Here is a 13,600-nt window from a genome sequence, read left to right as displayed (position 1 = left end):
GGCAGGGAAGGGTTTTGCGCTCGTGCATGTTGCGCTCAGTTTCACGTTCATTCGGATGTACAAAGAATATGCATGTTTCATACATCTAAATTTTTTTCTGCGTAATGTTTTAGTATGATTTCGTACATGAGACCCCAGGAGTTTAGAGTGCCCACGAGGCTATCGTCACTGACAAGATTGTATATTTTATACTGTAGTGTCCTGTTAATTTATTGTGTTTTAAACAGTTTTTGAATAGACAGCACAAAGCTTGTTTTGCTGTTTATTGATTTTTATTAGCTAATTCTTGTGTTTTTGTCCAGTGAGACAGGAGAGGTCACCCTCCGTATCTCCACTGCCACTCTGGAGGACAGCGGCACATACACCTGCATCGCCTCAAATGACGTGGGCTCAGTGACATCATCAGCCTACCTCAGAGTGCTCGGTCAGCTGACTTTATCAATCTGTTTATTAATCTTTTACTTTTTAGTTTTCTCCACGTTTGATAATTGAGTCTGCGACATTGTTATTTTGTACATAGGCACATCCTGTGACGGAATTCTCTGGAAGGATAACTTTGAGTCTCTCTACACTGAAGTTATGGAGCTTGGGAGGTACTGCACAAATTAACTGCTGAAATAAAACACAACCTTCTTCTATGCAAACTACTGTACTTATGTTTTATAATAGCTAAAAATATGTTTGATGTTCCTCTTTAGAGGCAGGTTTGCCGTCACTAAGTGGTGTGAGCAGAGAGGAAGCAGGCGATCTGTGGCCGCAAAGCTCGTCAACAAGAAGCTAATGCGTCGAGAGCAGGTGGTTCAGGAGCTGGGGGTTTTACAGTGTCTTCAGCACCCTCACCTAGTGGGCTTGCTGGACACCTACGAGACCCCAGCCAGCTATGTTCTCATCCTGGAGATGTACGTGTAATGTATAGTCTTCACACAATTGACTCTAGAACTGTTACATGGAACAAAATGATCAATTGCTGTTTTATTTTTAATTTTTTTGTAAAGTTCATAACAGATTTTTGGTAAAATATCCTAGTGATATTTTCCAGTTATTGACTTTTACAACCCATATTATAATTTATTTTATATATTATTTTTTTTTCTTTTTTAAATATTTCCCAAATGATGTTTAACAGAGCAAGGAAATTTTCACAGTATGTCTGATAATATTTTTTCTTCTGAAGAAAGTTGTATTTGATTTATTTTGGCTAAAATAAAAGCAGTTTTTAATTTCTTATAAATTATTTTAAGGTCAATATTATTAGCCCCTTTAAGCTAGATTTTTTTCGATAGTCTACATAACAAACCATTGTTACACAATAACTTGCCTTATTACCCTATTCTGCCCAATTAACCTAGTTAAGCCTTTAAATGTCACTTTAAGCTGTATAGAAGTTAGGGATGCCACGGTTCTCAATATAATATTGAACCGTACGGTACGACCTCCATGGTTCAATACGTGCTTGTGAATTGCGGTTTTCTGGGTTTTGCGTTTAAATAATTTATGTGCGTTTTATATCTCCCCGAATTGACTGTGTGTGCCTGTAAGTCCATGATCTGAGATAAGGAAACTCCTCCCCTCGAGTAAATATCCAATCACTATGCTCTGAAGTTAGGGGGCGCTTGACCATCATTCCACACTTTAACATTGCGAACGGCGTTAAATTGAGGCAACAGTACCAGGAAGCGCCGGCGAAGTTAGGCAATAGTACGAGAAAGCGCCGCTGTCTTTCAAATCTGCTGTGTGAGGACATTTTAGTTTTGCTGGTAAGCATAATGCCAATAAAAGAAAAAACGGTGAACAAAAAATAACTGTGTGCAACCATTGTTTTACATGTATTACCATGACTGCACATCTGCAGCGCCATCACCCAGCAATATCACTGTCTGACGGCAGAATAGCAGAGAAGGTAATAAAGTCCTCCAAATAGCAACAATCCCTCACTGAATCTACCCAACTGGTTCCGAGAGACACATAAAAATAACAAAGGCAGTGCGGGTGTTTATTGCTAAAGATTTGCAGCCGTTTTCGGTGATTAAAGATGTGGGCTTTTGTCATTTTATAAAAGCCCTTGATCCGCATTACAGACTACAGTCTCACATTTTTTTCAGCACCGAGATAATTAAGATGGTTTATTTATGTTTACTTAAGTACACATATTTTTCTTTGAAATGGCCAATTTATCTTTATTAACTTCACATGTATGTTTATTTTCAAAGTGTAGGGGTTTTATGTGTTCCCCAGTTTGTACATAGGCTACCAGCAGCTGTGAGATTTCAGTGTTAATTTTTTTATACAATACACCAGGAACTAGTGTCCTTTTCTTGGCTTTTAAGTAAAACAAAATGAGTATTGCAATAAATGGTTTTTATTTTTTTCTCCTTAACCTCTTACTGTTCCTATTGCCTATAGAATAAATAAAAACACACGTCAAGCCATGAGAATCGAACCGAACACCGTGTTAAAAAACCGAGGCATGTATTGAACCGTGGGCTAACTGTATTGTTGCATCCCTAATAGAAGTGTTGTGAAAAATGTCTAGTAAAATATTATGTACTGTCATCATGGCAAAGATAAAATAAATCAGTTAATAGAAATTAGTTATTAAGACTTTTAAACAAAGAATAAATGTTAAACAAACATACATACATACAAACATACATACATACATACATAAATGGAAGACATTCACAACATACCAAATGCAGATTCATAACTTACAATAGACAGAGCTTTTACATTTTTTCCCAGCTTTAAGAGACAAGTTTGTTAACAAAAAACTTAAATAAGGTGGAGATTTTGAAAGCCTGCATTTGAGAATAAAGAATTGACCATCTTAGATTATAAAATTTACTAAATTGTTATTTCTATCATTATTTTGATCATTAGTTTTTGCATTCAATGTTTTCAGCATAACTGCAGTAGAATAACAATCGTTCCAAAATGATTGCCCACTCTGACAATTAACAAATAAGTGACAAAAGGATTCCTCACAGTTTTTATAAAAGGCACATTCTTTCTCAGTATCCAATAATTTTGAGAGTAACAAGTTAGTTGGGTATAATTTGTGCAAAACGAACACTAGTCAGTGCTTCCCTTCAGTCTCAAGATTACTCACACTGATGCGTTAGCCACGCCCACTTATTTACATAAGTAGTCACTGTGTACATCTAATTTAAAAAATCAATTACGTTTGATAGCTTCTTCGACAGTAATAATATATAACATCTCTACACCCATCCCTAACTTCAGACATTACTTCATGAAGGCAGTGACATAATACATTTTTCAGCGCTTTACATTTAACGCTGGTGGTTTTAAGGTACAAAACCATCTCTGGTGGTACTAGTGTAAATGGAAATGGCAGTAATTTAGTAATTACATAAAGTGAGCAATGTTTAGTAATTTATATTGTTGTAACACATTTTGTCCCTTTTTTTGTGCACATCAGCGCTGATCAAGGTCGTATCCTGGACTATATTGTTAGCTGGGGGAACTTGACTGAAGAAAAGGTGTCTCTTTACCTACGGGATGTTCTAGAAGCTTTACACTACCTTCACGCATGCAGGATTGCTCATCTTGACTTGAAGGTGGGCCTTTCTATACAATTATTCTTAAACAAATCTGGAAAGGTTGTTTTCAGATGATGTATTCACACTTTGTTTCATTTTCACTGTTAAAATTTACAAACAATTCATAATTCAAATGACATTTCATACACGCTTTAATAATGCTTTACGAATTATATATCACCAACAGATTCAAATAGAAGCTTAATCTTTAAAAACAGGCATAATTAAAAGGAGGTTTATTTAAGATACTGCTTTTTATGTTTTCGACTTACTTATGGAATGATTTGAATCAGTGCAATAAATTTGGGTACATTAAGAGCTTATTTTATTTTATTAACATAAATATTGTCAAGAAATGTCATTTCTAGACCTACAGTAAAACAAAAAGCTTATTTCTATAATACATATGCAGTTTTGTAGTTATGTCATATAAATTTACCACATATGACTCTATTTTAACGATCTAAACCAAAAGTCTAAAGTAGTGGTCACCAAACTTGTTCCTGGAGGGCCGGTGTCCTGCAGATTTTAGCTCCAACCCCTAACCAAACACACCTGAACAAGCTAACAATAAGCTTTTAATAGGTATACTTGAAACACCCAGGCAGGTGTGTTGAGGCAAGCTGGAGCTAAACCCTGCAGGGCACCGAACCTCCTAGAACAAGATTGGTGACCCCTGCTCTAAAGCATTAAGGTCATGTCTGAATACACTTTTCATATTTTAAGGATGGGAAAATACAGTTTGTGCAATGGCGCATGGTCTAACAGGGTTGTGCTTATTCTCTTAATGAGTTATGAGTGTGTTTTGAGCATAATGTGCATTAAACCAATCAGAGTCTCATCCCTTTAAAAGTCAGTTGCGTCACGCCATGGCGCATTTGCTATTTACCTGTACATGGCGAACTTTGTAAGTGGATAAACTGAAGCGTAGCAAAAAAACAGTTAAACAGACCATCTACGCAAGAATAAAGAATGAGCCTCCTCCATTCAACCACTTTACTTTCTCTTTACTTTTATACCCTTTACTCATTCATTCTCATACATTCGTGATTTAAGGAAATGGTGGAAAAGCACTCCACTGAAGAAATTCCCTAGCCAGCATATTTAATTTTGTTTGTTAAGAGCAAAGATTTGCTTTAAAATTCAGTTCTAATTTTCAGCAAACAAATAAAAGAACAATAATAACTAAGTCACGTCAAAAGTGAGTTATATTCAAACACGCGTCCTGTTCTTATGCTCCATATGAAGATGCAGACGTCTCCAAAACCAGAAAGGTGGAGAAATCTGAACTTGTTTTTATTATTAATTTTTAAACAAACAAATATTCATATGCATTTTTTCCAATTCCTTTTTATTATATTTTAAGTATCATGTACATACACATTTCCATGTGTCAGATCCAACACAAACCAACAAATGAACAAACAAAACAAAACAAAATTCATATGCATTTAATAGATAATACTGTTAATAGTAATAACATAATACAATGCAGATTGCCATGAATAAACTGTAAAAAACCCACCGAGATGGAGGCAGTGGTTTTTATATTTATGTAGAAAATAATAACTTTTGTAACATATTAATCCTTACATTTTTTTGTCATATGTAAAGATATTTGTGTATCGCTGTACATCCTGTGTGCATTAAGCAATGTCTAAGCATTTGGACCCGCTGTTTCAGTTCCTCAAAATAACAAAACTCCAACAATGCGCCTTAACACATCTCCTGTTCAGCACACCCATGAGTCCACAAAGTGGCGCAAATGGATTTGCTATTTAAACAACATAGCGCAAAACGTCAAAATTACTGTTGCACTGGTCTGAAAATAGCAAAAAATCATGCCATACACATTTTGCGCCCTTGTTGTGCCGAGTTTATGAGAGGGCACTTCGAATTTTCTGAGTAATGTGTAAATGAAATCATCGAAAAATCATCATGTCCTGCTGTCAGAAGCATCATGTAAATCCATTAGTCATGAATAGTGTAAAATGTAAAGAATTCAGTTCCAGATTAATTGATTAAGTGGAATTTTTTACTGTTTTCTGTTGCAGAGTGAATTTCCCTGAACATTGTGTTATGAATCTTATACTTACTTTTAAAGTTATAGTTCACTCAAAAATGAAATTTTACTATGTATTCACCCTTAAATGTTTCCAAACCTTTAGGAGTTTCTTTTTGTCTGTTGAATACGAAAGAATATATTTTGAAGAAAGCTGAAAACCTGTAATCATTAGTAGGAAAAACAATGGAAGTCAATGGTTTCAGGTTTTCAGCTTTCTTCAAAATATCTTACGTTGTGTTCAACAAAAGAAAGAAACTTAAGTCAAGGTTGATTAAATGATGACAATTTTTATTGCTTGGGTGAACTATCACTTTTTATATAAAGTAAAGTCACCTTTCATATTTTGTTGAATGTATTGAATGAACACAGCAGCTATTTTACATTTTACATGTACTATTTGTAAACAATTTTTTTTTTAACTTTTTCTCTAAACTGACTTGCTTTATAAATGAGGGCTGCAACAATCTTTTTATCACATGAGACGTATTGACAATGCGTTCATTTGTTTTGTAGAACAGGGTAGAGAAAGCAGACACTAAGAGATTTTATTTAAAGAAGAACAGGATGCAGTAAAGTTCAGCACATATGATGAAATTGAAACTACTGCAGCACAGTTCCTCACATAAACAAAGCAAATATAACAAGTTCTAACCTCTTACTACTGACACATACTTTTATTAATATAAATAATTGCAATAAAAAAACTGTTAATAAATTATTATCAAAACATTTGTTAGGCAAACAAAACTTACTAATAATATAATTTATCAATATATGAAAGAAAGAATAATAAATCTATATTTCATGTGTCTATGATACTTTAGAAGTTACTTTTGTTACTGAGCTTTGAGCAAATATTTTATATATATAGTAACAAAAGTAACTTCTTTTGTTTTGCCCTTTGTTTTGAGTTTTTGTCCTAACCATTTGTGATGACTATACGTCATGGTTTTTATTTTAGTGATGGTTTCTATTTCTGTGATCTCACAGCAGAACAACAGCATAAACTACTGTGACATTGATGATCTCACATGCTCATCATGTGCTTTATTCAGTGTTAAATGTTACCAGTATGAGTTTGAATACCATTTTACATGCCATACTGAAAGCAGCATCTGATAGTTTACCTCAGATCTTAAAAATAAAATAAATAGCAAACAGTTTAAACAACAGCAAATCAACATCATCAGTCACTCATCATGTACATTTAATAATCTTAATGAGGTAACTTGCATATGAAGAGTTTAGATGCAAAACCCTCTAAATCCATCAGACCTTTTTTTTTTGTAAATGAGCATTTTCTAGCAGGCTCCTCTGATTAGGTTCAGAAGTTTTATTTTATATGTAATAATAAGGTTATTAGCTTGTAAATAATTTTTATCTTTTTTCAAAAATGTCACTATAGACAATGCTTTGGTTTTTAACAAGGTAGATTTTCTTTGCCATCAAAACCAGCTAAATCCACGTGTGCTTTTTTTTAGCAAAAACCTCTAAATCAACCTATTGGGACAAGACAGTGTAATTAGTTGTAAATGAAGATGCCATTAAAAATTATATTACCAACCATAAAACACATTCCACCAACCACCAAAAATTGAAAATACGTCTGTCAAGTAAGTGGCGGTTCATTCCACTGTGGTATCCCCTGATGTGACTAAGCATTAAGAAAATGAATGAATAAAATTTGTCAATAAGTGCATTAATTAATAACATTACAATTGACATTAATTAAATCTGTTAACAATCTGATGTCATTTCTGATATTTGGCATTTGGATTTAATGTAAGTAGAGCAATGTAAACAAGCTTGTTAGATTCAAATAATGTAGTGTAAAAACATTGTAAAACATCAATATCTGTGCACTGTCCATTACTAAAAATTTATTTATTAATAATTTATTGAAGTAATATAAATAATGTATAGTTTTATACATTATATTTATCTTTTAAAACATAGCTTGCATTAGCAAATAAAACACAAGATAAGGCCTACTGTGCAAAAAAGAGGATGTCTCTCAGAAGCTGTCATTTATTCATCCTTGCTATACTCAATGTCTTGGTCTCTTTTTCATCCATTGTTTATTCTCATCCGCCTGTTAAGTGGTGACGTGTTTGTAACGTATGTAATACTGTTTCCGGGTCCAAGCCGCCACTCATTTGAGTGGAGAAATCATTCGTTTATGATCACGTTTTATTCCTATTACACATTAAAGTTAATTTTACATAAAGTGTACACAACAATCTCTGGACTTGCTGCATAACAAATACCAAAAAATTAACAATTTATAAAAAAAAATCACTTTCTGGCCATTGGATATTAGGCATGGACATATATACTGCGATCGTGATTTTCGAAAGCCTTAAATCGCTTTGTAAACGTTTATTAATACCATTTCATGAGTCTCCCCATTCAGTTGAATAGAGCGCTTGGACCCCGAAGCCGCTTCGCGTGACGTCACATTTAACAACCGGATAGCATCCATGCGGGATAAAAGAATGGCATCTTAACTTCGTCTTTCATGAAATGGAGTTGCTGTTTTAATGTAGCTATAATAAATCGAACTCATTCAAAGTAGCGCCACAGCGCAAACAAATGTTATGAATGCATGTTACTCTCCGACTGTAAATTTGTGTTTTTTTTTTGTCTTAGAATCCATATTATTGTCTTATAATAGTTTTGTTTTTAGGTAAGAGACAATTTCATTTGCCATTCACTGACAGTCGGACATTTCATGCAGTTAATCAAACTTCATCTTTTAAAATCAAGATCGGAACAAAATAGTCTCCTCATAAAAGATGGCGTATCAGTGCGCTGCTACATTGAAAACATATGATTCGATTAGTGCCTTCTGATTGGTTCTCGGAATATAGTTGCGTTTGCTGTTAAAGGCAAGTGGCGCTTAGGCTTTTGCAAACTAACTGTTATTTCTGAATGCGCTGATGTTACGATTTTAGATGATTTCAATCAAATCTGTTTGTTCAACATATAGTACGTGCCTAAAGGCTGATTTATAGTTCTGCGTCAAGCACACGCGTATGCTAGATTGCAGCCTGCGCATGGATGCATAACCCTCGCCGTGGACGTCGGCGTCGCTGACGCACACCTCTCAAAAAATTTAACTACACATTGCAACGGCGCTCAGCGTAAGCTCTGTGATTGGCCAGCTTGGTACCGCTTGACAAGTGTGGGCGGAACTGAGAGCCGCGCAAGCCAGATGGAGCAATTGTGTGGAGTCCTGTGAAGGAGCTCCGGATGGAAAGTTTTGTTTTTTGTTTACCTCATGGTTAAAGTTGTTGCACGTCCGCCGGTTCCTGCCTCAAAATGAGAGAGTTTGAACCCCATGTACATTAAGGAAGCATTCAGAGAAAAACAAAACACCAGCGAAGAAACTCGACACAGAGGAACATAAACACCTCACTGCCAGCTAGCGTTTCGGAAGTGTTATTGCAGAGCAACAGAAACAGCGCACAGAAGTATGACTGCACAGCTACAAGCGTTGCATGTGCCTTGGGTCACACCAATCACCTGACGTAGAAGTATAAACTAGGCTTAAAGCATTCACTCAATGTCGTTATCTCATTTTTGGCAGAAGGGGCGTTTAGCGGCTTTTGCATCTGAACCCTTCATATATGGGACACATGGGAGTGCAGTTCATTATTCTGCCTTAATCACTACCAGTCCTGTAATCAGCTGTAAATCTCTAGCACCTGTGTTTAGCTGGAGCAGCATTTACTCTTACAAAGCCATTGGCTGCTTCCTAAATCACCTACTGTTCACTAAGCTCTGTGATTGGTCGGCTTGGTAGCGCTAACCAATGTGGGCGGGACAGAGAGTCGCGCAAACTCGTCGGAGCGAGAGTTTACAAGTGTTGAGTCTCATGAAGGAGCTCCAGATGGAAACTGTTGTTTTGTATTTACCATATGATTAAAGTTGTTGCTTGACTGCCGGTTCCCGTCTCAAAAGGAGCGAGTTTGAGCCACATGTACATTAAGGTGGCATTCAGAACAAACAAAACACCAGCAACATAAACACCTCACTGCCAGCTAGCGTTTCGGAAGTGTTATTGCAGAGCAACACAAACAGCACGCAGAACTATAAATGCACGGCAACGCACAAGGCATGCCCCGTGGGTCTCGCGGATCACTCGATGCAAAAGTATAAACCAGGCTTAAGGCTGCGCCGGACCATTTGCGTATGCTCGACGCAGAAGAGCTGGGTCATGCGGTAAGGAAGTAATCTAAAAAAAAATGACCTGGAAAACTTAGATCCATTACTGAATGTCGATTTTGATTACTTTTCGATTAACCATCCAGCCCTATCACATCACCATATTTCCCCCACATGATGTCCAAGATAATCATAGCTTTTGCTAAATCATAAATGCGATTATATATTAATTTGTTGCCCTAATTTTTATGCTTCCAAAAAAACATCAATCCATCGTCAACCTAACCCATACACCACCGGGGAGTTAATGCATGTCTTACTAAGCAGATCAATGTCTTTTTGTAACAAATATGCAATTTTTTTATTATAATCTTTAATCACTTCCACCAGTGACCGAATGCACAACTGACGTATATGACGTATAAGTACCTTATATTTTGATGCTGCCTTTTTCCTCTGTAATTACTGCCCATTATCCCACACTTATTATCTGCTTTATGTGTGTTTCAGCCTGAGAATGTATTAATCGAGCAAACGTCAGCCAAGCCTCTAGTCAAACTGGCGGACTTTGGCGACGCGGCGCATCTCTCCAACACCCCTTACATCCACCCTCTGCTGGGCAGCCCTGAGTTCTCGGCCCCAGAGCTGGTGTTGGGTGAGCCCGCAGCTCTGGCGTCTGACCTCTGGAGTTTAGGGGTGTTGGCGTACGTAATGCTCAGCGGCGCGTCTCCGTTCCTGGACGAAAGTGTGGAGGAGACCTGCCTCAACATCTGCCGCATCGACTTCAGCTTCCCGGAGGACTACTTCCACGGCGTGAGTCAGGCGGCGCGGGACTTTATATGCATGTTACTCCAAGGTGAGCCATGTAGACGTCCCTCTGCACAGGTTTGCCTTCACGAGGAGTTCTGGCTACAGCCTGACACCACCTCCAGCGCAGCTCGCCTTGACACTTCCAGACTTATCTCTTTTATTGAGCGGAGGAAACATCAGAACGATTTACGCCCCGTCGCCAGTTTCCAAGCATTTCTGCGTAGTCGCCTTCTCAGTCAGACCTGAAAGATACGCTGGAGTGGAAATCCATTTAAGATATAGATGATACGCTGAAATCTCATCCTTGTTTTAGAGTCATTCTGAAACGGTTCTGGGTCTCTGTTACTGTAACTGCTGCTGACTAAACTCTCTGAAGTCCTTTTTCCAACCCTTCAAAACAATCATTTCAGCTACATGTTCGTTCTCTCTTTCCATGGACGACACTCACAAGGGGGAAATAAATGTGAATTAGGAAGGGGGAATTCGTTTGCTTTCGAAGTTTGTTCGTTTGTTTGAAAGGTTGTTCCCTGAGCCAGGTTTAGCTTTGTGTTTGGACAGTATTTGAATCAGGTTGTTTCAATGGAGTACTGTAATTTGAATCGCTACATTCAGGAAAGACTACATTTTGTACAAACCATGTATAGAAGCACAGCAAAGATCTTTATCCTGAACGTTTTGGAGAATAAAAGCAAAATAAGCTTATTTAAATATTTAAAGGGAAGTTCAATTGGTTGAATTATTGGTTGGTATTCATCTCCATGTTTAATAAGCATACAGTCCTACTGGAATTCAATCGTAACGAATAATACAACAGAATTTAATCAAATAAGCTTAGCGTCGTTTCAGTTCTGTCCATCAGCCTTATGTTGTAAATAAACTGGACCTGCCTTCGTTCATATTTCATTTGCAGTTTTGGAAATGAGTGCTTTCTCATTGGCTGATCGTGACTTTCAACTGACCGTTTACAATCGGTATCCGCGCAAATGTGCACTCTTTGTAATTTTGTTGAAATGTGCAATGTTGGGGCTTGAACATTTTTGCAGCTATTTCTAACGATTCATGTCAAACTGTTATGTACATGTATCAGCCACTGCGAGTTGAGATATGATGTGTACGTGGCTCTTTTGATGAGTTCTCCGTGTTCAGTATTTTTTGGGTAAGCTTAAGCCTCATTGGTGAACATCATCTGTGTCTTCGTCGCACCTCCATGATGAATGTCGTTATTTTTATCGTTATACCAAAGTTAATGCTCATGTACCTAAATGCTTCTTCTCCCTATTTGGTGGTTATAATTTGTAACAATAAGTTATGAATGCAATTCTGACTCCCGACGCGGGAGTTTACATGTACTGATTGTTGATTTATTTATTGTGTCTTGTTCGGTTTTCGCTAATCGAATTTTACGAAAGTAGTGCTTCGTATTTGTCAGATTATTAGACGTTTTCATTTCCATATCTGCTCGTTGTAGCAGTAGTCTGTTAATGTAAGTTTGCATGACTAAATACCTTTTTAGTTTTGTTTCTTTGTTTTCAGTTCACTTTGTTTTAAATAGAATGAGATGAATCGTTCCCTGATGTACAGGGGGAAAATACCAATTTAGTTGCCTCTAAATTGTAGGTTTAAAGCTGAAGAGGCAAATTGCGTTTGTCTAATGACCCAAAATTGTATCTCTTGTCACTAAAACACTTAATTTCTAAATTCCGAAGGAGGTAAATTACGAGCTGGGTCAGTAATGTTGGATTGAGTTGTTCATGTTTTATTTAAGTTAGTTTCTCATGATGTATAGCTGTACAGACACCATAAAAACTGGACGTAGCGACATTGTTTTTTTACATAATGTCATTTTGAATGTTAATTTTGCATGTATATTTCTTTGTACATATACCATACATGTTTGCACATTCTGTGCTGTACATAAGTTACTTTACCCTCAGTTATTTTTTGAGATTAAACATCTGAAACATTTTATTCGTACAACTAGTCTCCTCATGTGTCCTATCATAAGCATAAGGGATCAGATACATTATATAACAGTAGCATTGTTTATGGTTTAACTTTGGTCACGCTTTAATTCTCCCTATTAACAAACTATTTATTATTCAAGAGTTCTCATTTAGCTGATGATTGATAATAAGGCATATTTGGCATGCTGTCCCAGGAGAGAGGCCTAAGCTCAGAATATCCTTGAGCCCGGGGATACTTGAGTTTGAGCTCAGGTAGGTCTCGAGAACTCTCCTGCTTGTGAACTGCTGAGATAAATTTGACTAAGAGTTGCCTTAGGATGCTGTTTTGAAGTAGTCAATTTGCTTATAGTGTATGTCTTAGGACGATGGGAGGAAACTGGAAAATCTGAGGAAAAGCCACGCAAACATGGGGAGAACGTGCAAACTCCGCACAGAAACGCCAACCAGCTCGGAGAGGACCGAACCACCGGCGTTCTTGCTGTGAGGCAACAGGGCTAACCATTGGGCCGCCATGGGGCCGTGGACCAGTACCGGTCAATGGTTCAATTGGTACCGGACCGCACAAGAAATCATTTAATTATTTCCATTTTATTTATCTGAGTCTGAACAATCTTTCATTTTGGAAAATCTTTTATTTTGAAAAATGACTGTATTCTCTCACTTACGTCTCGGTCACTTGAGCGCCCAAATTTAACCCACAAGCACTTGGAAAACGCTTGGAAATCTTTGCTAAGGGGAAAAGGCCCAGTGGAGGACCCACAAACTGCTAAGGAATGGATCCGCAATTCATTTGACAACAGATCAGATGAATCCAGCATGTATGTGCAAGAAGAAGGTCAACTCCTGGAGATCGCAAATGATGGAGGCCTTTTAGGGGCCATTCACTTGTCGTGACTTTTCTAGAGTTCCCGCAAGTTTCATATTTCCAGTGGAGGTGGCCTGTGCACGCAAGTGGCGTGAAACCAGATTCACACGGGGCTTCAGTGTTAACGCTTGACCAAGGGAGTGTCTGAAGTTGGGGCTGGCAGGAT

At 37.2% G+C, this 13,600-nt stretch overlaps 1 protein-coding gene across 29 annotated transcripts in view; it reads left to right on the top strand.

Annotated features, from left to right (window-relative positions):
* Positions 1-12,582, top strand: part of triob (trio Rho guanine nucleotide exchange factor b) — a 251,202-nt gene extending 238,620 nt beyond the window's left edge. For 16 of the 29 annotated variants that reach the window (XR_015510906.1, XR_015510902.1, XR_015510899.1 and 13 more), the window contains 5 exons: positions 303-424; positions 521-593; positions 699-899; positions 3,443-3,581; positions 10,306-12,582. Coding sequence is in view for 9 of the 29 variants with exons in the window: in XM_087286536.1 (XP_087142662.1) it covers positions 303-424; positions 521-593; positions 699-899; positions 3,443-3,581; positions 10,306-10,851 (1,081 nt within the window). In the remaining 20 variants the exon portion in view is untranslated. Of the gene's footprint in view, positions 1-302; positions 425-520; positions 594-669; positions 900-3,442; positions 3,582-10,305 lie in introns of all 29 variants that reach the window. The other 13 variants (XR_015510907.1, XR_015510904.1, XR_015510900.1 and 10 more) reach the window with 3 other exon arrangements.
* Positions 12,583-13,600: the final 1,018 nt, after the last annotated feature.

This window comes from Danio rerio, chromosome 16, assembly GCF_052040795.2.
Source record: "Danio rerio strain M-AB ecotype USA chromosome 16, GRCz13ab, whole genome shotgun sequence".
Taxonomy (NCBI): Eukaryota; Metazoa; Chordata; class Actinopteri; order Cypriniformes; family Danionidae; genus Danio; species Danio rerio.
This window is presented reverse-complemented; position numbering and strand designations above follow the sequence as displayed.